Source organism: Oculina patagonica, chromosome 3 (genome assembly GCF_052425735.1).
Source record: "Oculina patagonica isolate OP01 chromosome 3, crgOcupat, whole genome shotgun sequence".
In the NCBI taxonomy this organism is placed as follows: domain Eukaryota; kingdom Metazoa; phylum Cnidaria; class Anthozoa; order Scleractinia; family Oculinidae; genus Oculina; species Oculina patagonica.
The window spans coordinates 18,529,676-18,554,646 of record NC_135760.1 but is presented as its reverse complement, the minus strand read 5'-3'; the positions used below and the strand labels follow the sequence as shown (position 1 = coordinate 18,554,646).

Genomic DNA, 24,971 nt, shown 5'->3' with positions numbered 1-24,971 from the left:
AATAGATTGCCAAGGAAATGGTGTCCCTATTATCAAATAAAATCTCTGTTAAGTTTAAGAGGAATTACAGGTTCGCATCAATAAATGGTGTTAACTTCGTGACAATATGCAAATGAGCTCAACACGGAAATCGTGATAAGTTCAGAGTTTGTAAAATATAAACTAAATAAAATGTTGCTATAAGAAGTAAAACATCGTTATGAAGCTTTTTGCATAAAAATACTTTTAAATCGTTAGTAGTTTTAACTACTGGAAGTCGTTGGCTGGTAATAAGCAAATTAAACAAATTCAAACGAACACAAAGGTCATACCGACCTGCTGGTCGTACTGCACCAATTTGAAAGATATCCCCACAAGCAAGCATCATTGCATAAAAGTCATTTCCTTCAAGGGTTTTTGGCATCGCGTTCTTGGTGTGTAAGCTGCGTTTTGCCGTATTTGCCAGCACCATAGTAATTTAAGAACAGATGTTATCAAAACAAGTTGGCGGCGAGACATCGAATATAATATCCACCGATCATGAAAACCGACTTGTTTTAGAATTCGGTCGCGTGTTTTGTTCACATATAAAAAAAAACATGTTTCCACTGCAAAGAAATTATGTAGTCATCGTTTTCATCCAGTAAGAATCTGTGGCACAAGTGGTTTTTGGTGCTGTCGTTCTTCGAAGAACACCGACAATAGTTGATTGCGTGACAGACCGACTTGTGAATTTTATCTCAAATTTCATGTCTCAAATTTCACTCTGACTCAGATCATATTGCGATCGTCATGGCTTCGTTTATGTGCTTTCAAGAAGGACCTGACATTCAGGGGCCATGGGATATGTATTGACTCATTTATAAATGATCCAATACGCCACAAATCGCCATGGCTTTTATTTTCCACCTTTTTTAATTTTGAAAATCTGAAATCGAAAAATTAGCCTTTAATACCGACTTACCGTAAATAATCTTATAAACGCCAGGGCTTTTTAATTTAAGGGGTACATGCGGGAGTTTTAAATAAATATGAGGCGTTTAGTAGAAGAGGGGCATTCATATCACCAGGAGTCCATGATTTCACTCTAACTGTAACGAAACAAATAGACAAACAAGTATGTAAATATGACGCGTAGTTTGCTCCCGGATAAAGATAGGAAACAGATTTTGTGAGTAGGAGACTACTCTCATCTTTTCTAATGCAAAGCCTAAAGATGTCGTTCACAGATTGTTCGATATCGATGTCTTCATCGTCATCGCATCGGGGTTAACCATGTTGGCAGAAAATTGCGTGTTTTTTACTCCATGAAACGTTTACTTGAATTTTGAGGCGAATATAATTTTTCTTTTTTTATTGAGGAGGGGGGGGGGGGTGATGGGGGCAGGGGGTGTCTATTAGACACGGGACTTTTATTAGTAGAGGCCTCTAATACAAATTTTACACCTCAGGGGGAGGCGTTTATTTAAGAGTGGGGCGTTTATTAAATCATTTACAGTATTTCACTCATTTACATTTATTCTAAGGATTGCCTACGGGAAAAATAAAATAGAACAAAAGAGTATGATTATGAGTATCATTGAAAACGAACTTTCAACAACCTAGTCAAGGCAAAGACGAATCATGAGTTGTAAAAAGGCACGCTGATCTACACTTATACAAATATTTAATTCCGTCGATACGTCGGTCCGTCATTCTAGCTTTAAATTAGGAAATCAGTAGGAGCACTATCAGAGATACAGGTGATTCCAAATTTGTTGAAACTGTTCTGGATCCTTGTTCCCAGGGTCTTCGTTCCCCTAAACCGCGTTTACGCGTTTATCAAGCGGTTGATAAACGAGTTTGGACATTAAATTTCGTTCCAAGAACTTGCGCATTTTCCGTCAGCCTTGACCGAACTTGGCCGTCCTCTGCCCTCTGGGCTATTTATGGTTCCGGTTTAATTGTGCGCATGCACCGGAGACTTGAGATGGAATGATCCGTTCTCGCTCCCAGAGTCTACGGTCCTTCTGTTCTGCGCCAGGGATCGAGACATCTGCCGTTAATGTCTGTTAAGCTACGCAACGAATTGAAGGCGAGGTTTGGCTGGGAATGAAAAGGAATGAGGCACCAGCGGAGTGGCCCCGAGGCGAAAGCGGAAACCCGACTGAGAGGTAAGTGCTTGGACGGTTGCTATAGAAAACGGCTCCACATCGAGGCCCTTTGAGTCACACTAGGGCTTTCCACAAGTTGCTCGGCAACTTTTTGGCATTTTTTCATGTTTCGAGCAACTTTTTCCCCCTTGGAGCAACTTTTTTCCTCTCGAGCAACTTGTTGCATTTTGGGCAATTTCCAGACCGAAGATTTCCGAAGATTATACGAGTGCTGTTCTAAGGCAAAACGAACTTTCCCGAAGACTTACGACGTTTGCCGAAGATTTTCGAGGGACATCTGAAGACGTTTCAACATTCGGCTCATTCTGTATAAAACATTACAAAACTCGTCAGCAAACATGACGTCATCAATATCTTCACGATTTTTCCCAGTTAAAGGAATCCTTGTCACTTAACAAAATAATATTCCCTTTAATATGTTATTTAGATACTTTTGCTGTAAAATTGCTTAAAACTGCTTTGAAGATCTTACTCTCAAAGGGAAATTAGCATATATTTAGAAAAAATTCTTTTGGTTAGAAGTAGCGTTTTGGATTTTTTGGAGCAACTTTCGATCAACCTTTATTATATGAAGCAACGTTTTTGGATTTTTGGAGCAACTTTTTGAGATATTACGGGCAACTTTTTGGGAAATCTCGAGCAACTTGTGGAAAGCCCTAAGTCACACTGCCCGAAGCCAGTGGAGAGCACGGATGAAAGAAAGAAGGATATAGTGAAGGCTAGAGCAACGAAAAAGAAACTACTTGCAGCAAGCGAGCAGAATGCAAATATACGCGTCAGTATGACGACATGTCGACAGCGCACGAAAGGCATGATCCACGAGGGCGAGGCTGCACCAGGCACGAACTCAAACCAGTTTAAATTCGTGCGACTGATCGCAGTGACAAAATGAGTGAAAGCAGCCTTGTCGCAGCGTGTGTGCACTTCTGCGACAAAATATAAACTAACCAATGAGAGAGCTTCATGTATTGAATTCAAAAACTAGTTTACATTCTCCCTCTTCCAAATTCGCTGCAGGTGCACCGAACAAACGCCTTGTTGCAGGGACTTTTTGAAGTAGTACACACGAAGCGATTTGTCGCAGAGAACCTCACTTAAGGTTTATTAGTACTTCATTAGTGTTTTCATTAATTTGAAAGTAATATTGTGTATAATTAATATAAGCTACTTTAACTTTTTCATATATCACATTGATCTGCAATATGGTACGAACAGGAGCTAGAGAGATGGTGGATATAACCCCAGTGTATAAAGATTGAGTGAAGTCCAATTGGGTATGTAATTATACGCGTTATTAACAAAATCGAACTGCGCGGTCGTTCGATTTTGTTAACAAGGCCTTTGAAAGACCTTTCAATTGGCATTAATGGTTTTGAAATCCACACTATAAATCAGACATTCAGTTAGGGAAGCAACATTATTTTTTTGGAGGAGTGGCCAAGTGGGATCAAAAATCCTGAAAAAAAATTGTTTTGCAATAGCAAAATGTCCACATAAATTGTTTGAAGACATCAAAAAACATTGTCTGCAGAAAGATGCAGCTGGAAAAATTGTTTGGACAGAGCGCCACGGAAAGAAATCGTCTGTACTGTACTATACTACGCTTCGAGTAAAACAATGGTCCATTCCAGCGTTTCGATCGAGCACTGAGCCAGTCTTGAGAGACTGGGTACTAGTCCAAAACAACATGGCGCCCGGGTGAAAAGTAACTTACCAGGCTTATGAAAATGTGAAGCACTGAGGTCATCGCTTACGAGAAAGGTGGATACTAACTCCTTGCAGAATTGTTTATGAACATTATAACTACCGGGTAGACAGAAGTGAGCGACGTTTTCTCTTTCCAATCTGCACGTGAAGATACGCTTGAATTCGATCGATGATGAACATGTCAAGTGGCTTGTTTACCTTTTCTCACGCTGTAAGTCTGTATTTATGGGCACTAAATAGCCGGATAATTAACATCACGAACCACTTTAGATGCTAAAAGGTTTATTGGATTTATGTAAGCGGTATTTCACACGTCCTCAGCCGACCTATCCATCATGTTATGAAACTCGTTCTAAAACTTTCAGAACTTTGTTTTTGTTTTGCTCACATGTACCACATTTTTGTACGCTAAAATCATACGTGCCGATTGAACTTAACATACTTTTTTTGACTTTAATTTATTATTTAGTAAATGGTTTACAAAATAATGGCTAATGGAACCATCAGAATAACGCCGCATCGGCGATATTCAAACGTAATTTTAACCTAAAATCTCTAGTGTCACGCATTGCCCGAAATACCTTATTTTTAAAATAGGTTTACTACTAAACGTGAGAGCGATGAAAAATCTTGATGATATCATTTAAATTGTACTAGGTGATACTAATTACAGTGGTATTTTTATATGGAAAGCTTCAATTCTTGCAGAGATATTTTGGTCGAAAGATGGGTCAAAATTTAGGTATTTTTTGGCTCAAAACCGACCATGGGCACGTTGACCACGATATCTTCCACACGTTAAAGAATTTTGCGATAATATTCTACCTACAGCATTATCATCTCAATATGTAGCCCCATGCAAAATATAAAGGAAATCTGAGAGGGTCGATGTAGACTCAAATTTTAATATTGCATGGATTTCATATGGACCCTCTCTTAAAAACAATACGGTACTTATTTACAGTGCTTGCTTATGTTAATTCTTTATCAGCTAAAATTCCTGTCCTTTCAAACATTACATTATTTACAGATGCAAAAGCTATACAGTTAAGAAGAATAAGTAGACAAAACAGAAAAAGCGAGGTAAACAAAAAAACTTCGTGACGAGTACAAAGACTAATTACGGACAAAAGGAAGCAGAAAGAAAATAATAAAATAAAATAAATAGATAAAATAAAGTGCCTTACAAAATTTCACCTAAAAAAAAAGCCTTAGAGTTGAATTTGAAAATTTTGAGCTGCTTTTTTCGATAGATATTTTATCTTTTAGAAGGGCTAGGAAGGTTTCGAAGTGGTAGTGTTGTTCATCTCTCGAGGCAGTGTAGATATAATATTTAGCAATGAGTACACAGAGGTTTAAGCCAAGTCGTAAAGGAAAGTTAGTTGTAAAACCATAGGTAATGTTTTTCTCGTGTAGCTCAATGGAATCGTCATTTTTGACGTTCCACCACGTAGCAAACGTATTCCAGAAGGTCTGTAAACGTTTGTGTTGCCTTTGAACAGCACTCGGATAATCTTTGGAGATCTTCGGTCTGAAAATTGCTTAAAATGCAACAACTCTCGACTTCTCTGGATCGTATGGATGTCTCTGGATCGTATGGATGTCTCTGGATCGTATGGACTTCTCTGGATCGTATGGATGTCTCTGGATCGTATGGATGTCTCTGGATCGTATGGACTTCTCTGGATCGAATTGACTTCTCTGGATCGTATGGATGTCTCTGGATCGTATGGTTGTCTCTGGATCGTATGGCTGGCTCTGGATCGTATGGATGTCTCTGGATTTCTCTGGATTGTACGGTCTTCTCTTGATCATATGAATGTCTCTGGATCGTATGGTTCTGTCTGAATCGTATGGACGTCTCTCTCATACCCGGCAGTACAAGTGACACAAGTTACAGGAAGCGGGAGTTCCGATACGTACCCAATCCCCTCCCTAATCCTCCACTCCTATGTCACTTCCAGGGCCGGAGTGAACGCTCTCCTAGCTTCTTGTTAGCTTCTTTGACCCTGTGTGTGTATCGGTGAGGGTAGGATTTTCCACAATGTGCTTGGCAACTTCTCATGATTCGAGCACCTTTTTGCCTCTCGAGCAACTTGTTGCATTTTAAGCAATTTTTAGACCGAAGATCTCCAAAGATTATCCGAGTGTTAATCAAAGGCAACACAAACGTTTCCGAAGATTTACGAAGTTTGCCGAAGACTTTCGAAACAAAACTCGTCAGTAAACATGACGTCATGGATATCTTCACGATTTTTCTCAGTTAAAGAAATCCTTGTTATTTAAAAAATTTTCCCCTTTAAGGTACTTCTTTTTCTGTAAAATTGAGTAAAAGTGCTTTGAAATTTTACTCTCAAAGGGAAATTAGCATAAATTTATTGAAATTCTCGTGACTAGATCTAGAAGCAGCGTTTTAGAGTTTTTTGGAGCAACTTTCGAGCAACTTTTCTTGTCAGAAGGAATTTTTTTTATTTTTGGAGCAACTTAAAATTAAAATTAAATTAAAATTAAATTAAATTAAAATTTAAATTAAAATTAAATTTAAAATTAAATTAAATAAAATTCAAATAAAAATTAAAATAAATTAAAATTAAAATTAAATTAAAATTAAATAAAAATTAAATAAAAATTAAATTAAAATTAAATTAAAATTACAATTAAAATTAAATTAAATTACTTCTCTGGATTTCTCTGGATTGTACGGTCTTCTCTTGATCATATGAATGTTTCTGGATCATATGGCTGTCTCTGGATCGTATGGTTCTGTCTGAATCGTATGGACGTCTCCGGTTCGTATCAATGTCTGGATCGTTACTACTGCATTTTGATATTCAGTTTGATATTCAATGTTTACAATAGACCATTCAATTATTATTACAATGTTGAAATCGTGGCAGAGTTTATAATGGAATTGTCGGGTTTCAGGGTTACAAAGGACATCCATACGATCCAGAGACATCCAAAGATCCAGAGACATCCATTTTAATTTTAATTTTAATTTAAATTTAAATTTAATTTTAATTTTAATTTTAATTTTAATTTTAATGTAATTTAAATTTTAATTTAATTTTAATTTAATTTTTATTTTTATTCTTTAATTTTTATTTTTTAATTTTGATTGAAATTTAATTTAATTTAATTTAATTCTTATTTAAATTTAATTTAATTTTAATTTAATTTAATTTCATTTAATTTTAATTTAATTTTTATTTTTATTTTTATTTTTATTTTTATTTTAATTTAATTTTTATTTAATTTTAATTTTAATTTAATTGTAATTTAATTTTAATTTATTTGTAATTTTAATTTTTTAATTCTGATTTAATTTTAATTTTAATTTTAATTTTAATTTAATTTAATTTAATTTTAAATTAACTTAATTTAATTTAATTTAATGTTAATTTAATTTAATTTTAATTTTTGTTTTAATTTAATTTTAATTTTAATTTAAATTTTAATTTAATTTAGTTTAAATTTAATTTAATTTTATTTTATTTTACTTAATTTTTATTTTAATTGAATTTTATTTAATTGTAATTTTGATTTTTTAATTCTGATTTAAATTTAATTTTAATTTTAATTTTAATTTTAAAGTAATTTAATTTAATTTTAATTGTAATTTCAATTTAATTTTAATTGTAATTGTTATTTAATTTTAATTTAATTTTAATTTTAATTTAATTTAATTTTTATTTAAATTTAATTTAATTTTAATTTTAATTTTAATTTAATTTATTTTAAATTAATTTAATTTAATTTTAATTTAATTTTAATTTAATTTAATTTTAAGTTGCTCCAAAAATAAAAAAAATTGCTTCTGACAAGAAAAGTTGCTCGAAAGTTGCTCCAAAAAACTCCAAAACGCTGCTTCTAGATCTAGTCACGAGAATTTCAATAAATTTATGCTAATTTCCCTTTGAGAGTAAAATTTCAAAGCACTTTTATGCAATTTTACAGAAAAAGAAGAACCTTAAAGGGGAAAATTTTTTAAATAACAAGGATTTCTTTAACTGAGAAAAATCGTGAAGATATCCATGACGTCATGTTTACTGACGAGTTTTGTTTCGAAAGTCTTCGGCAAACTTCGTAAATCTTCGGAAACGTTTGTGTTGCCTTTGATTAACACTCGGATAATCTTTGGAGATCTTCGGTCTGAAAATTGCTTAAAATGCAACAAGTTGCTCGAGAGGGAAAAAGGTGCTCGAATCATGAGAAGTTGCCAAGCACATTGTGGAAAACCCTACCCTCACCGATACACACACAGGGTCAAAGAAGCTAACAAGAAGCTAGGAGAGCGTTCACTCCGGCCCTGGAAGTGACATAGGGGTGGAGGATTAGGGAAGGGATTGGGTACGTATCGGAACTCCCGCTTCCTGTAACTGTGTGTCACTTGTACTGCCGGGTATGAGAGGCTCAAATAAAACATAAAATAAATAAAGAATAAAGGAAAGCTGCCTAGATAAAACTAGGAATGTAGGCGTGGTTTTAGAGTGTGAAGACTTAGAGGCAAACGAATAAACAAAATGACTTGTAAACCTAGACAAATACATTGCCGATTGGAGCCCTGATATATAAACGATGTACCAAGGGACTGGCGAAACCATATCGTTATATCGGGGAATCGTTAAACGTCTTAAACCGGAATTTCGTTCCATTGTAGTAAGGACACACTAATGAAGACCTTGACAAAATATGAAACCATCTCAATGTGGTGCTTCTTGGTGCAGAAAAGAATTTTTCGGGAGTTATTTACGAATCACGGAAGCGTTGCGTGAACCAAATAGCGGCTGCGAAGGGCTGTTTACACAACTCCGAAAACTACATGGTTTCTTCCAAAAACCGAATTGGTAGTACTTTCTACGCTCTTCATTTACTTTACTATTAATGAAACTATTTGTTTGCATTTTACTGGAGTACTGGAGTAATTTTTTAAATGTTTTATAAAACACAAAACTAAAGTCTGGTCGCCGTTGAAAGATGATCAGATAACACCGCGTCTGTCTCGAAACAAAGATCGATGTCCCTTCAGAACCTAAAATACCAAACTAAAGATGGACAAATGAAAGACACTTGAAAGAAACGTTATTTTAGATTACTTTTCATAGAAGATGAATCAAAGAAATGTATTCAAAAGCGTCAATTTTAAAACTCGTGAAACAACCCTCGCACGCTTAATTAAATTTAGTCACGCAAAAGCACTTCTTGTACTGCAGCGGACGGCTTTTGCATTATAATTTTTTACTTGACTACTTTTAATAATAATAATAATAATAATAATAATAATAATAATAATAATAAATAATTTACTTATATTGCGCAATTATCAATTTAAAAATTTTCAATTGCGCATTACAATACTAAAAATTTAAAATTTAAATTCACAAGTTAAAAAAGATTAAAATGTATATGACTATAAAAGGAAATGTACAATTAAAAAGCTTTTAAATCTTCTGATCCCTCTAAAAATTCCATCTAAAATTCAAAGCAATACTATACATAACATTTGCTTTCTGAAGTCTCGAGAAGCCGCAGAAAGTCCTTGATCAAGTCCATGATTTGTATTTAAAACACACTGATAATTACGTCGCGACACAGTCTTCGCGGCCCCGAAAGAAAGATGGATTTCTTCACACTACCAAGGTTTTAGCAATCAGTACTTGCCCCAGAGAGGAAAGTTTATGTGTTTAGCATAACAAACAATTCGTTCCGCGGCACAAAAGACTACAATGGCAACTTTTCCGTGTCGAGGTCAAGCAGATGGTACGCAAAGCACAATGGGACTACGTCACTCGATCGCGCAATTATGCAGATTTGTGACTACAAAGAAATCAAGCCCATTTTATAACTCCTGGCCTCCAGCCGGAGTAAAAAGTTTTAATTAAACATGAATTTAATTGAAACCCTGAATCTTTCAACACCCCGAAAACTTTAAAGCCCTGAAACCTTTGAAACCCTGATGATGTAGAGGTTGCAGGGCAGGATGGGTAGGGCAAAAGGCCTTCCCTTGCTGTGCATTCTCATTAAATCCAGTCAAATCCATCTCAGGAACAACTGGAAACGAGTCTGAGCTGGGACTGGGACTGGGACCCAAACATTGGACTTCCACTGATAACAGGACAAATGGGGACTTTTGTTGAAAACTGGACCTCTGACAAAAAAAAAAATACTCTTCCGCTGAAAACTAACTTGTCCAAAAATCTTCTTTTAGCAATTGAATAGTAGTAAACCACCTTTTTGCTCAGTTTTACTCTGCTGTTTGGAAAAATGGGGAGGGGGGGGGAAGAAATTTAAATGCTGAACTTGTGAGAGTGGTGCAAATTCAACCACGTTTTTGTTCATTAAAAATTGAGTAAAAGTTTATACTCAATTCTCGTCTAATTTTGTTATTAAATCATCTTTAATTTGCAGTTGCATTTGATCCAGCTTCTTATTATGGTCATCATGAATTTGACTTGGCTATAGCAGGAATGTTTGGTGGCTTCTCCAGAGCCTTTTATGACGCTTATCACAAAGAGGTGCCTAAAGAAAAAGGCTTTGACAAAAGGCATCAACTGTATCAGTTGTTTCATCATTTAAACCACTGGTGAGTTTGCTCAGACACTTGCTGTAAGAGTAAGGCTGTGTTCACACTTGGTGTCTGGGCATGATTATTGATACCCGGGTACGATTCTCGCTGGCCACTAATGTGATCATACTATTTTTTAAGTACTCATGCGATAATTGTTCTCAGGACTTTGGTTTTCTGTGTGAACCGCGCTATTTTTGCCAATGCTCGGGTTCCAGTGCATGGACGCTAAGTGTGAACACGGCATAAGACAGAGCTCAACAGTATCCTAGGGCACTTACCATTAACCAGAACTCGCTGGTCGGTCCGGTGGTTTTGAATGTGAAATGGACCATCTTCTCACGATTTTCCCACAAATCCACCACAACAGTGTAGAATATTTTTGCATTGACTGAATTGACAGGACAAATCTGATATACTGGTCTGGCCAGCCAGTTCTGACCAATGGTAAGTGCCTCTAGACTGCACACCCTTGATTGTTCTCATAATTTGCTCTGGTGCCAAAAATCCCAAGGAACACCAGGGTGGAAAGCCCGAGGAGGGGGGGGGGGAGAAATAAATTTAAATTAAACTCCTAAAGGAAACCAATGTGGGCGTGGCTTTCTTCTAAAGGAGACCTTGACAGCTAAAAATAAAGCACCATTGAGCTCTTGGAAATGGAGCTATATAAATTTGCATCATCATTATTATTAAAATGTTGCTATTCTGTCCTAAATACCCAAGGTTTGAATATCTGAGATTCACACCTCTAAGGGAGACGACGAGCATCTCTGTCCCTTTCCCAGAGGAGGTCCTCCCTAAAAGGGTGTTTGTTCTGAAGGTATAATGCACAAAATATTTACAAACTGTCCATTTTCTGTACAGAGATTTACAGTTGTTGATCAGTGCAAATGTATTATGCATTATAATTCTGCACAACTTCCTTTGCTAACTTCTGTGTGACCTTCAACAATCAGAAACGTTACCTGTCGTCATGCCAACTATTGACACACTACCTCAAAACATATAAACACGGTTTAATTTCATTCTTCAACTTTCAGGAATCACTTTGGAACAAGTTACAGGGCCTCGTCTTTAGGAATCATGCATGGACTACTTGAAAATAGCTAACAATAGGTGCTTGACAGTTATTAATAAATACAATAATTGTGAAATCATATTAAGAGTAATATAATAATATTATAAAATTTAACATAAATGCATCTTTTGCTGTCTACAAAAAATCTAGCTGAAGAAAATCGTTTTCAATCATAGCATTTTACTTACTAACATCAAAACCCTGTGCATCACAGATGCAAAAGACCCTACAAAATAGCTCTCAAAAGAGTGGTATTTTTGCTTATTATATAATTATCAATCTACCCTTGAAATATCTTCAGTGAACTGACAAAACAGATTTTGTTTGTATCTTAGTTAATGCACTGGTAATATCGCGCCTGGACTACTGTAATAGTATCCTTTATGGTCTGCCAAAACAGGAACTGGATAAACTTCAAAGAATTCAAAACACTGCCGCACGTCTTATCACTGGAACTAAACACTACGATCACATTAAACCTGCCCTTCGAGAACTGTACACTGGCTACCTGTTGAATCACGTGTTATATTTAAACTTCTACTCATCACTTTTAAAATTATTCATGGACTCTGCCCGGCCTACTTGTCTCCCCTCCTACAACAATATCGCTCGCAACGGAACTTTTCCTTATCTTCTAAACTACTTTTTACTGTCCCTACTGTGAACTCTGTGACATACGGTGAACGTGCCTTCTCTTTCTCTGCACCTATACTATGGAACAGCCTACCGGACTCTCTCAAAAATGCACCATCTCTTTCGACTTTTAAATCTGCACTTAAAACATTTTTGTTTCGGAAATTTTATTGTTGATCTATTTTTATTGGCTAACCTAGTTTTATGTAACCTTAATTTTTTCCTTTGATTAGTTGTTTCACTTATTTTATTTTTTAATAGAGAAATGTAAGCGCATTGAGTTTTTTTAAATGCGCCCAAAAAACCTTATTATTATTATTATTATTATTATTATTATTATTATTATTATTATTATATCATTCAAGTTTAGCATATCTATCTCCTGCTTCTGTTAGTTATACTGTAACCTTAAGATTGATATATTGAACAATACTACAAGTTCTAATACTGGCTTTCCTAAGTCTGGGAGCGGTTAATAGTTACTCACTACTCGACATCCTTGTAGTTAGACTAAGGGAGACAACTTTTAAAGAGATACACCTCTAATCCCAAGACCAAAACTTCTTTGAGGTGAAAACCTTTCTAACAGGTTATAATATTGTCACAGTTTTGTAGATTGGGATCTGTTGCAGCCACCACAGACTTGCCAAAAGTCAGACTTTGCTTAGCCATCACCTTCTCAAGAGGGTAAAGATAACAAATCGGATCTGATCCACACATCGGTCAACGCATCGGCCAACACACCGCCGATAGTCAACTGACGCATCACCAACTATTTTTTTAACATGGCATACCAAGGATATATAGTGCATTGGTGTTTTAGTTAGCGTTTGTAGCTTTCATGTGGGTAGTGTTGGCCGGCACGTTGGTAGTGTGTCAGCTGATGTGTCGGAAGTGTGCCGGCCAACAGATCGGTGATGTGTCGGCAAACACACTACTGACCCGCCAACCAACACATTGTTTGGATTGGATTCTTTACCTTACCCCTCAAGAGTCTGATCTTCAAACGGTGAAGTCATGAAGTTTCCAACAGCAAAACCAACAGCCCGAAAATTTATTGAAAATGCTGGAAGTATTATTGTAAGGGACTTTAATGAAAATTTCCAAGAGAAACCAACAGACAAAAAAATTTTTAAAAGACTGGAAGGGTCTTTGATGAAAGTTCCTAACAGTGAAACTAAGGGACCAAAAAGTTATTGAAAGGGCTAGAAATATTATTTGGAAGGGACTTGTAGAGAGTCTACAGCCAGTCCCTTTGATGTGCTGAAGTAATATTTAAGCACTAGCTAGGTCTGTTGCCATTAGATAGCCCTAGAGTAATCATACAAATAGTAATTTCTCACTAATTAAAGAATTTTCCTGCACATTATTTTGTAAGAAAAATATCTATTGCCAAAAGACAGTTCTATGAGGTGTACACAGGAATCTCTTATGCTCGCTTGCTTGCCAGGTAAATGCTCCAAAGAAAAGACATCGCGTTTCCACAGAGTACTCTATACTGAAAACACAAAATGTAAACCAAGAATGCATTATTGTGTGTTCACTGACAGAACACAATATTTGCATGTGTGTTACTCTTAGAAGAAGTAAATATAATTATAATTATAATTAATTTTTGGCTTCAAGAAAATACAGTAAAAGCTCTCCTTGCTTCGAAAGTTTTCTTTCACTCTTTTAAGAAAGACTTAATATACAAAGAGAAATCGCGATCCAAAATAACAAACTGCCTGAATTCAAAGAAATATATGGAAATCTTTTGTAGTTTTTTTTTCTCATAAATACAGGTACGTTATCTTTTTTTCAATACTACTATTTCTACGTTTTCCTTGTATCCTTGTATAATTAATTTTAGCGATAAATGTATGCACTGCATGTAAAACTAATTGTAACGCATGTAAATACCTTTAAAATTTCTTATTTTTTTTCTTTTTTCCTGTTAGTTTATTGTTTCCTTGTACTGTAAAGCTTTTTTATTGCAAAAAAAGCTCTCCTTGCGACCACTGTCATAACCGACCAGCTCTACTTACAATCACCATTCTGGGACCCGTGTTTGAATTGTTACGCAAACTATGTACTAATCAAAATTAAACCGCGACCACTTTCAGACATTATCAACTGGTTATTTCCTTTTTTTTTTCAACTCTCATAAGGGGTCAGTCAAAGATTCTGATTCGTGTAAGTCATCACTTAATATAAAGTATACAATTTACTTTTAATTACCATAATAATTATAACATCACTTAATAATGTTAGTTGATAAAGATCCTGAATTAATTAACTACCAGATCATTTACGGTTGGTGAAAGAGTGTAACCCCAAGCCTGAAGTAGAAAGCTCTATGCTTTTAAATGACCAACTCTGGTTATGACCAATTCTTAAGAATTTCCAAGAGCTTTGACTGTTAGTTCATAAAATTATAGGTTATGGACAAGAATTCACTTCTCACATACATAACTCAGGCTCAGTCTAAAGTAATAATATTCCATTTGTGTTAGACTGTGCTTATTCTAGTTTCCCTTGCTACAATACAGAGTACAGATGATACTGTAACAAAACACCTAAAAAACTGTTTTGGGTTTGGCAATAAACAAGTTGACGCTTGGTTGTTCCTTACCTGTCTGGGGACGTAGTTGAGGTTGACATATTGAAACACAATCCACACTCTCCAACTCATTTTCAGTGCAGTCCAATACATCTGTCTTATTTTTATTATTGCCTCCTTGTGTGACTTTCCCTGCAATGAAAGAATACAATACAGCTGTATGTCAACATTTTACTTTCCATCATGATACTTTGCTATCATGACTAACTCGTGTTTGCACAATAGGACACAAAGGCCATGTGATGAAAATGATAAATTTATTGACTGTGTCATTCCTGGAAATATTCATACTACCCCCATGGAAGATTTTTTGTGCAACCCCCCTCCCCCTGCCACCTTCCCAGGAAATTCCAGTTTAGCTTCATACTTTTCATTCTTGTCCCCAGAGCCGCTTGTCCCTCTTAGCAGGCAAAGCCCTGGGGCACATGGAACAAGTGGCTCTGGGCCCGACACATGATACATAAATTAAGTTTGATTTAGCGGGGTTTTCGAGTTATCCGAGTTCGAATAAACCGAGTAAAAATGACTGAAAAGTAGGGTCAAATCCAAGGGAAATGGAAGTTTTGTTCGAGTTAGTGGGGTTTTTCGAGTTATCCGAGTTTGAGTTACCGGGGTTCTTCTGTACTGCTCTCCCCCTCTTTCTGAATTTTCTGGATCCACCCCTGCTACTGATAACTCTCTTGGGTCACTCGAACATTTATTAAAAGTCATTCAGGATGGCTCTTGTAATGTCATATTTCAAAGTGCAAGAACAGCCATGTGTCACTTTAACTTGCACATGAAGATTATTAAATTACACAAAACAGTACATACAGCTGCAAGGCCATCACAGTCTACTGATCCCGCTCACCTCCAGGATTGCAACAACGTAGAAGAACACCAGCAGAAAAACAGGACTAAACACGCCTCTGTCGATTAGCAATCTCTTGGCCTTGGAATAGGAAACTTGCCTGGGGACAATTTTGTCCAGGACTTCATAGAAATAGTGAATCAAAGGGCCAGTTACACAAAATCTACAAAGAAAAAAAAATACATGGTACAACCTTGATTAGCTTTGTGGACCTCCTCTCCCAGTTTTCCCAGGAGTCTCCAAGATTTTCATCAAATCTCCCCCACCAATCTCCCCGGAAACACCTACCATGGCATTTTTCAAAAATTTTTCATCAACTATGCAGGACAACTCGGATTAATATTAATCCACGGATTATAATAATAATAGATTATAATCGTATCTATAACAAAATTCTCAATTTTGATTGGTTCTGCGCGCGCCTATTTGTCGCGTAATCGGCGCGCGATCACGTGGGTGTCCAATTACAGGTATCCAATTTGAGCAACTTCAAATTGGATACCTGTAATTGGACACCTACGCCATCCGCGCGTCAATCACGCGCATTTGAATGGGTTTTTTCTTGCTGTTTTCTAACTTTTTGTGCAACGAATTGAATTTACCTTTGACTTTTTCTTACAGACTTCCTAAAGACTTCCCAACCTCCAATTTTGTTATTGACACGATTAATTAGTAATTGGACCTCGTGTCGTACAATTCAGAGAGTAATCGTGCTCGTAACTTCAAATCGTCCTCGCGCTGCGCGCTCGGCCGATTTCGAAATTACTCGCCCGATTACTCCATGAATTGTACTCCACTCTGTCCAATTACTATTACTAATAGGATTATTATAATCCAGTAATAGATTATTATAATCTAGTAATAGATTATTATAATCCAGTAATAGGTTATTATAATCCAGTAATAGATTAAGGCACGGCAAAAAATTGGAAGGATTAGATTATTATTAATATTATAATCCGGATTAATATTTATCTCTATTATAATCCCGATAAAATTCCTTGAATGTTCGGATAACAGATATGTCTATTTGACTATCTGACAGATATGTATATGACAAACACACTGCAGACTTAAAACAAAGGACTGACAGAACATAAGTCACTAATCACATCCGTCAATTGTAAATAAAGGTGACGGGCCTACACGACTCCTACACTGTACGTTCGTAACATTTGTACCTTTGCCGTTCTATGTTAAGTTCGGTCTTTCAACCTTATTTGCTTCTGACTTCTTTTTGAGGGTATTGTTTTTATTTGGAGGCATTATGTATTGAATAGAGCCTCAAGATTGTATCCAAGGAAGTGTCTAGAGGTCATTAGTCCGCGCTGCGTGGTTTCCGTTTGTAGAGTTGAATGACACCTCTAAATCTGTACTCTGCCACATGTTGTGCTAGTTCAGTTTGTTTTGGCTCAATTCTATTTGCAAGATATGCTTTAGGCTCAAAATGTTCGCCCTGGAAGGACAAGATAAGATATGAAATGTTCCGTGAAAATGTAAACTACTTGCATTTTATTTACGCCGAGCCCTGCATTTTAATCAATACTGTTGCAAGATGTATTGTCTTATCACGAATTATCTTGGTCTGGCTTCACCACAGACTGGTTCAACTTTACTATGAAAAAGCTGAAAGTTGGTTTCAGAGAGACACTCTGTGTTGTGAAGGCTGCTTCTTTCATTATTTTGATCAAGCGCTCTGTCTTTTTAGCTCGATGTTTAGGATTTTTTACCTCCCTTGTTCGTTGCGTTGCGTTGGCACCACATGATTCAATTAATTATAGATTTGAAGTCTTTCACGCGCAAGTCTGTTCACTATTTTGCGTTTTGTATATGCCAGTATATGGTTCAGTTCGGAAGCTTTGGACTAGGATTGAGTTGTTGAGATTAATTATTAAGATTAATATTAATCCGATAAATATTAATCGTACATACGATTAATATTAATCCTAATGGATTAAGGCACGGCTCAAACCTCAGTAATAGATTATAATAATCTATTACTGGATTATAATAATCTATTACTGGATTATAATAATCATTAGGATTAATATTAATCCGATTAATATTAATCCGAGTTGTCCTGACTATGTTATTTCAAGATGTCTGTGAGATGTCTGGAACATTCGGAAGGCCTTCAGGTGATTTTCGGAGAGTTTTCAGACATTGTCAAAAATGTCATTCTTACAATGCAAAGTTTTCTACACATCTCCAGATTTTTGTACTCTGGGGGTTGGCAGGTGTATCATGCAAAAATATACACTACTAACATTGACACAATAACTCACCCAAATGTTGAAAAAGCTATCACTGGTCTGTATTCGACAAGTTCACCTTTTCCACGTTTGACAATCTTTTGAGATACAATGTTACCCAGTCCGGCAGTAACAGCACTGTGAAATAAATCAAATATGACACTTTCTCTGACAAAAATTTCCGAGCACATACAGGTGCAAAGAATTATAACAGTGAAGAACTTGACATTAAAAGTATACACTGCAAAATTAATCATAGCAGTTCACCGTGCCATGGTGTGTGACAATACTTTTTTACAATTTAGTGGAGGGGGACAGGGGGCGGGAAACCGGGAGAAAAGGGGCGGGATGTGGGATTCCTAAGGTGGAGGGAACCAGGAGAAAACAAGTAAAATTTCGCAATGTTCCGTTATATTTCGCAATAGATATGGGCAAAGAGGAGGGCACCACTACGGAAAGGGGCGGGAAGCAGGAGTAAAAGGTACAGGAAGCGGGAGTACAAGGTACGGGAGGCAGGAGGTTCAGAACCCCCTGTCCCCACTCACAACTTAGGGACTTCATTCCCCCCCCCCCCCTTCCCTCAATAACAATTTCATTTAGTAACACCACTCACCCCACCCCCAAGTCGAGCCTGCAATGCAGACGTTCGTAACGTACTAGGCACGATTCCCGTCGCTCTACTCTTTCGGTTACCTCAGCCCCGCACCGGGAGATGGAAGGTTTCAGTTTTCTAATTTCACGGAAGCAACTACAGAATGCAGGGCCACTTCGGTCCACCGTGTCGGCACTCTTTATAGAACGACGCATAACACAATAGATGCTATTCAATTAAACGATCAAAACAACTAAATAATCTATAAGAAAAATTAAGGAACTTGAAACCAATCTCTGGGGGGAAAAAACACCCCGGGAAAGAACAATGGACAAAATTCTTCAGTTTTTCATGTCAGATCGGTTGACAATTGCAATCCATAAGACCTGGATATGCAAGTCACGAAAGATTTCTAACTGCACTTGCCTCGTGATACTCTTAGTCAATATCGGATGCCTCATCACACAGTAGTTGTATCGCGCTACAAGCTGCGACAGGCATCCTTCGCGATCGACTTTCTTTTCCTCGGATTTCTCAGACGAAGCCGCCATGTTTGGAATGGTGAAAATAATGGCGAGGGGGTGGGGGTGGGTTGTAGTACTTAGTCTTTTGTGGGAATTACGAGAAGGAGAAGTTGGAGGTCTGGGTCGAGGAAGCGGCAGAACTTCAAAACAACGTGGTTTTTGCAGCAGCATCTTTGATATGATGAAGAAAGAGTTAGAGCAGAAATCAAACAGTTGCGAAGTCTGTAAAGACGCTTGCCACAAGTACAAATGCCCATCCTGTAGTACGAAATAGTAAGTATAAATTAATTGTGTTTCCAACTGTATCTCTGCACATTTAGCCGGCCATTAGGCACATGTCTGGCGATGATTTTTACAGGTACAAATATGTTTTAAGCAGAAGGTTTTTCCTCTATTTTATAGTTGCTCTCTTTCCTGTTTCAAGACACATAAAGGTATAAAATGAAACTTCACACTTTGTAACTTAAGGGGTCTGCAAAAAGAAATTGTATAATGAATGGCTCCGTTTGCTGTCAAAAATTGCAAACACGTGACATGCGGTGATGCCCTCTGCAACTTGCAATGTTTTTCAGTCGTCATCATTGTGTTGCAACTTGCACGGAAAATCACCTTGTGTAACATGGCCTTTAGACATTAAGTTCCAAATCTTATAAGGTTTTTTAGCTGGTAAAGGGTGCAAGCAAGCTTTCTCAGGGTTGAGGAGTAAGAGGGAAAGAGAGCTTGTTCGCAGGCAATACTGTATAAATGACTTGTCTCAGTGAGCATTCCAATCAGGGTGGCAAAGGGGGGGTACCAATCACGGATCACGTTGAATTTTTGAGTTAAATCACGTATCACGGAGAACATTTTTAAACAATCATGCATCACGTAAAAATAAGAAAGTGTGCTGAGCTAATTTTGGAGGATTTCAACTTTTTGATGATGTATTATTGAAAATTACATTGTAGGCAAATTTTCTTGGATTGGTTGCCTGTTATTGTTAATTTTTGAACATAAAATTACTAAATTGTTTTTTGGACAAATTTGTAATAATCCCAATGCCAAATTTCGGTGAAATTTTTCAAACTTTGAAGACTGGCGAGGTTATTTAAAAATTAAGCTTACCGGTAGTTCCAGAATTGGAACCAGCAAGCCTCTTTATCGACCTTCATTTAAATGTATTTTTACTTGGAAGAGCTTTAAATATCACAGATAACCTTGAAGTAAATCACATGTCACGCTGTTGTAAAATAGTCAAATCACGCATCACGTTGTGATGTTCAGTCCCGCATCACGCGGCTTATTTTGGCTCCATCACGCATCACGCTGCTAATTTTGGGGACATCACACGTCACACGAAAACCCTTTGCCACCCTGTCCAATCACACCGATTCGCATCCAGGCTCCACCAGGAGCCAATCAAATTGCCATTTTTTATCTGACAAGTTGTAATTAAAAGAAAGTTCACTTTGAAGCAAAAATCCTGCAAGATGCCTAAAGTGGAGGGAGACACAGGGGGTGGGAGCCCAGGAGAAAAGGAGGTGGGAGGAGTTTGGGAGGTGGAAGAAGGGAAGAGAGGGTGGGAAGGGGGATTCCCAAGTGGTTAGGAACTGGCAGAAATAGGTAAAATTAAAAAAATTAAAAAATTAAAAAAAAGCTTGAGCTGTTATACTTGCATTTCGACATAGGTGATATGTGTGAAAAAGAAACAAACAGAAGGAAACAAGAAAAAGAGGCAAATGGGAGATCAAGTGCTTTACCTTGCCTGAAAGGTTTGAAATTTTTCTATTTTATTCTATTCTATTTTCTATTAAATTGCATGTCACAAACAAAGTCTCCTATCAAACTATTATTAATAACGCTTTCTATTAACAGAGGAAGGTGAAGTTACAGACAGTGGTTCAGAAGAAGATTCCGAAAATGAAGACAGAATCAGCAGACAAATTCTTGAAAAGCTAGGTATAGTCAATATAATTGATTGATTTATTTACTCATTCCATTTGAATTGTAATTATTATTGCGGTTTTCAGTGATATGCGAACTCCGAAATTCAATTCTCGACCAATGTTTTACACTTTTGGCTGCTGTCAATCATCTTAGCGGACCTCTCAGGAAACAGAAGTTCACTTTAACAGTGTCAAAATGCCACGTCTGTCAGTTGTGATTGGTAGATTTTGATAAATTTTATTTATGGTTCGTTGGCTGTCACCATAATTGTGATTGATGGCTTTGAAAAACGAAATTGTTAGTTGGATTTTGAATTTCAGAGTTTGAAACTGCAAAAAAAATTAACAATTACCCCTAACTGAATAGAATGTCCAGAACTTAAAATGTTTGCAATCTAATTCTTTCTCAGGTCATTCCCAAGAACTACGCAGCATGCTACATAACAAGCATTTAAGGGAGATGATCACCGAAATTGATTCTTCAGAAGACCCTGGGAAGCTGCTAGGACAGGCCATGCAAATCCCTATTTTTACAGAGTTTGTAAATGAGTGTTTAAGAACAGTAGAACCACAAGATGAAAATGAAATGGTGCAGTGAGGTTTGTGATGTGAGTGGAGAAGAACCAGCAAGGCTCACCTACAAATGACACCATAGATGGTGATATAACTGTGGCAACCCAAGTAAACAACAAAATTAGGGAAACCATCATTACCATGCAGATTATATATTTTATGTAATTTGAATTTACAGGAGATAATTTGGAAGTGAAGTCAATTCTCAGGGGCAGTGTGCGAAAAAAAAAATCCTGTCTGATTGCTTACTGGGCTTGTGGATTTTCCCGTTGGGCTAGTGGATTTAATCCATCTCTTGCTAATGGGCAAGGATTTTTTGGGGCTTTTTATTTGACAGATGAAGTAAGGCCACTGAGAAATGCCTTTGGGCTAGCACTCAATGGTTCCAACTTGCCCAAAGGCCAAGCTAGAAAAACACTTAGTTTGACTTTTGATAAAAAACATACTCCCTTTCCCAGGCTGACTCACCAATGTACCTTAATCTTGCTGAGAGACATCAGTAGCTTGGCTAAAATACTGAGCTTGTGACCACTAGGTCTGTGTGCATACAAGATTTGCATGTGGTATATCCAAATTTCAGGTCCAGTTGATGCCTTGATCTGCAGCAGTTGCTCATGCAGACTTGTACGTTGCTATTAAAGCACAAACAATGATTAAATATAATTATATTAAAGAACTTGCCAATTCCCAATGGCTCCATAGCTCAGGGGTGAAATTGAATTATTGTAGCCCATTTTTTTAAGGATTGAAATTCTTTATTCTCCATCATTGGTAACTTAATGAGTAGCAATTGCTGATCAGAAATCACATTGACCACCTCAAGTAGTTCACATGTACAATAAATTAATATTTTTTTCATTACAGACGTGCACATTCAAGTACATTTACATTGCATATGTATTTGTACAAACAAGTTTGTTAGTGTTGTTCACTAGTAAATAGCGCTTCCCTCTTTAAATAAGAAGTTAACTCGCACGTTTCTATTTTTTTAATAGTTGTAAGATCATTATAAAATTATTGAAACATCTTCGCTGTCCTCAAGCTGGTGATAAAATAACAAGTTCTTGAATGGTACGTAGTTATAAATGGGAATATGATAGTGACTATATGACTTGGAAAGGCCCTATTTTCCCAGAGGAGATATAAGGAAGCAGATGATATGACTTGGATATATAATGACAATGACAATAAATTAGTGTGAAAAAAGTCCGAATGATTACATGAGACTACTCGGTGCATCTCAGATTGCTACAAGTATTGTACTCTTTACACAAGACTGGTGTCAATAGGCAATGCGTACACAAGAGCAGTATGAAAATCCTAATTCAACTCTCTACACCAGACTGCTAGGTACAACTCATCTCTGTCAGTATGACTTGGACATGTCTGAGACGGTTTTGAAACTGTGCCAAGTCATTAGTATCAGTTCAGAAACCTGGAATGAGTCACACTGGTCCGATATGGTTTTACATTTTACAATGTTGTAAAAAGTAACTACCAAAGGGAGACCAAAGGGAGGGGGCACTGACTGTCCATATTATGGAGGTATCTGTTTTATATATAGGTACATATTGCTGAATTCATGCTTAACTTGCATTACAAACTATTTTTAACAACTGTCTTTAGAATCTCTCAACCGAAGTCAAGAACCACTAGCACCTAACAAATGAGTTAGTCACACAGCCAATTACATCACTTCTTAACTGACCAATCAGCTTCAACTGATAAAACTAACTAAGGTACAGATTTATGAATTCTGGTAAACTGTCCATTTTATAGAGGTATCTATACTGTGGAGGTGTCTGACTTGTGTACCAGTTTTCTGTATTCACCTCTATAAGAGCACATGTATGCCTGATGCGACGCACTTATGTCATCACTCTCTTTCTGTGCTCAATGAAGTGTTGCCTGATGTTCTCCATCATGGTACTGTGCACAGGGGGTGCGTCCTTCTTGATAAATCTTGAAAAAAGACGTGGAGTAGTGAATTCCCAGTGGTCTTCCAGCAAAGTTTCATCTCCATTGCCATTCTTGGAATCAGTCACATGCCAATGTTCTGTAACTTGGAGAAGTCCACTCCACACATCCATTCTGTTGCGGATGACAGCGTTTTCCTCTATCACTGTGGAATTCACTTGACAACTGACTGTCATACTGATGTTGAAGTATGGTAATAATGGAACCTTCTCTGTATAGGTAAACAGAGAAGTCTTTCGTCCATCTTCTTCTCGAGATCTAATGATATCAGTGACACTCACACTAAAATTAAACGAGAAGGTGAAAAAGTTAGTTAAAGACCATAATAGGCCTTATCACAGTTTTCGACGCCATCTTGATGAATAGGCAAGCGGGTAGAAATAACAGTGTTTGTATGGGAATCCCACAGCAAATATCTTCTACAAAAACTGAATTCTGGACAACTAATGAATTGTTAAGTTAAGATACTAGGCTAAATGTTTTATTTGCCGAGTTTGAAGGATGTACTACTCGTCAAGATGGCGTCAAAAACCATGATAAGGCCTATTCTTTTTATGACTGTGCAGTTCAAAGGAATAACCATACCCACTCCAAGAAGGGTCATTGAAAATTCTGAGGGGGAGGGGGTTCAAATGCCAATGTTATTTATAGAAAAGTTTGTACCTAAACTTAGATTTCCAGACGGGGGGGGGGGGGGGGATGGGTGAAATTCAAATTAGAAAGCCTTCTGAAAAAGCTTTGAAGCTTGTTATTTAATTAACCCGCCCGATCAAATTGCATTCCCAGGAACCTTACAAGGAATGCGAAGAGTTTTCACGTGTAACTCCAGTGCTCTCGTGTATGTAGGCACAATCGAGTTCGTTACTATGGAATCCGCTTACCTCGGAAGGAATTCAGTCTGAACTCTTTGAAGCTAAGAACGAAAAATTAAACAATATAGGAACTATTGTTTTTCGATAAGATGCAAATTCTGCAATAGGAACTATTGTTATTCGATGCTCTCCAGCGTTGTTCTCTCACGTAATCCAGCGCAAGCTTACTTTCAATTTGAAGATTGATAATCTTTAATAACAAACTTAGCCCACATATGCAAACGTGCGCACATCGGGTTCCTGAACCGCTCAAGGGATTTGTATACTAGCTTACCACAATGGCTGATACTTGAAAACTTCTGGATCAAGCAACAGTTGAAAAACATCAGACCGCTTGGCAGGAATATGCACCTGTACTGAGAAGCTGTCTGTGACAACAGTGAGCTCTTGGTAGGCAAAGTAGCCAACCATGGCCACCAAACAGGACCAAAAAATAGTCAAAATCGCCATCGCGTGCGTTGTTTTGGGCAGGTGTGAGGTCGCGTGACCACATTCACGTACAATCTTGCTTATATTTATTTCGTTCCCAGAGCCCACGGGCTCCACGGTCAACGGATGGTCGCCAGGTAACCATCCGTTGATTGCTGACCGTGGAGCCCGTGGGCTCTGAATACGAGGTTGCGTGACGCACAGAGGATAGAAATTCACGAGTCAGCGGTCACGGGTCTCTTATCCTCCTAACAGACAAC

The 24,971-nt window shown here is 37.1% G+C and overlaps 4 protein-coding genes across 4 annotated transcripts in view; 2 read left to right on the top strand and 2 right to left on the bottom strand.

Annotated features, from left to right (window-relative positions):
* Positions 1-14,716, top strand: part of LOC144645403 (ketosamine-3-kinase-like) — a 36,010-nt gene extending 21,294 nt beyond the window's left edge. Inside the window, 3 exon segments of the mRNA XM_078504976.1 lie at positions 10,248-10,422; positions 11,445-11,520; positions 12,723-14,716. Coding sequence (XP_078361102.1) covers positions 10,248-10,422; positions 11,445-11,514 — 245 coding nt within the window. The 3' untranslated portion in view covers positions 11,515-11,520; positions 12,723-14,716.
* On the bottom strand, positions 11,401-18,972 carry LOC144645462 (peroxisomal membrane protein 2-like). The gene is made up of 5 exons (XM_078505044.1): positions 18,838-18,972; positions 17,853-17,957; positions 15,568-15,730; positions 14,730-14,849; positions 11,401-13,613 (listed from the first exon to the last, which is right to left on the bottom strand). Exons 1-5 carry the CDS (start codon positions 18,960-18,962, stop codon positions 13,545-13,547), a joined length of 582 nt encoding a protein of 193 aa, XP_078361170.1. The 5' UTR covers positions 18,963-18,972; the 3' UTR covers positions 11,401-13,544.
* Positions 18,973-19,061: 89 nt separating this feature from the next.
* LOC144645474 (zinc finger HIT domain-containing protein 3-like) lies at positions 19,062-22,340 on the top strand. Its single transcript, XM_078505062.1, has 5 exons — positions 19,062-19,208; positions 19,338-19,369; positions 20,603-20,686; positions 20,790-20,873; positions 21,271-22,340. The coding sequence occupies exons 1-5, from the start codon at positions 19,114-19,116 to the stop codon at positions 21,456-21,458; spliced, it is 483 nt and encodes a 160-aa protein (XP_078361188.1). The 5' UTR covers positions 19,062-19,113; the 3' UTR covers positions 21,459-22,340.
* On the bottom strand, positions 22,260-24,732 carry LOC144645466 (uncharacterized). Its single transcript, XM_078505048.1, has 2 exons — positions 24,557-24,732; positions 22,260-23,692 (listed from the first exon to the last, which is right to left on the bottom strand). Exons 1-2 carry the CDS (start codon positions 24,730-24,732, stop codon positions 23,302-23,304), a joined length of 567 nt encoding a protein of 188 aa, XP_078361174.1. The 3' UTR covers positions 22,260-23,301.
* Positions 24,733-24,971: the final 239 nt, after the last annotated feature.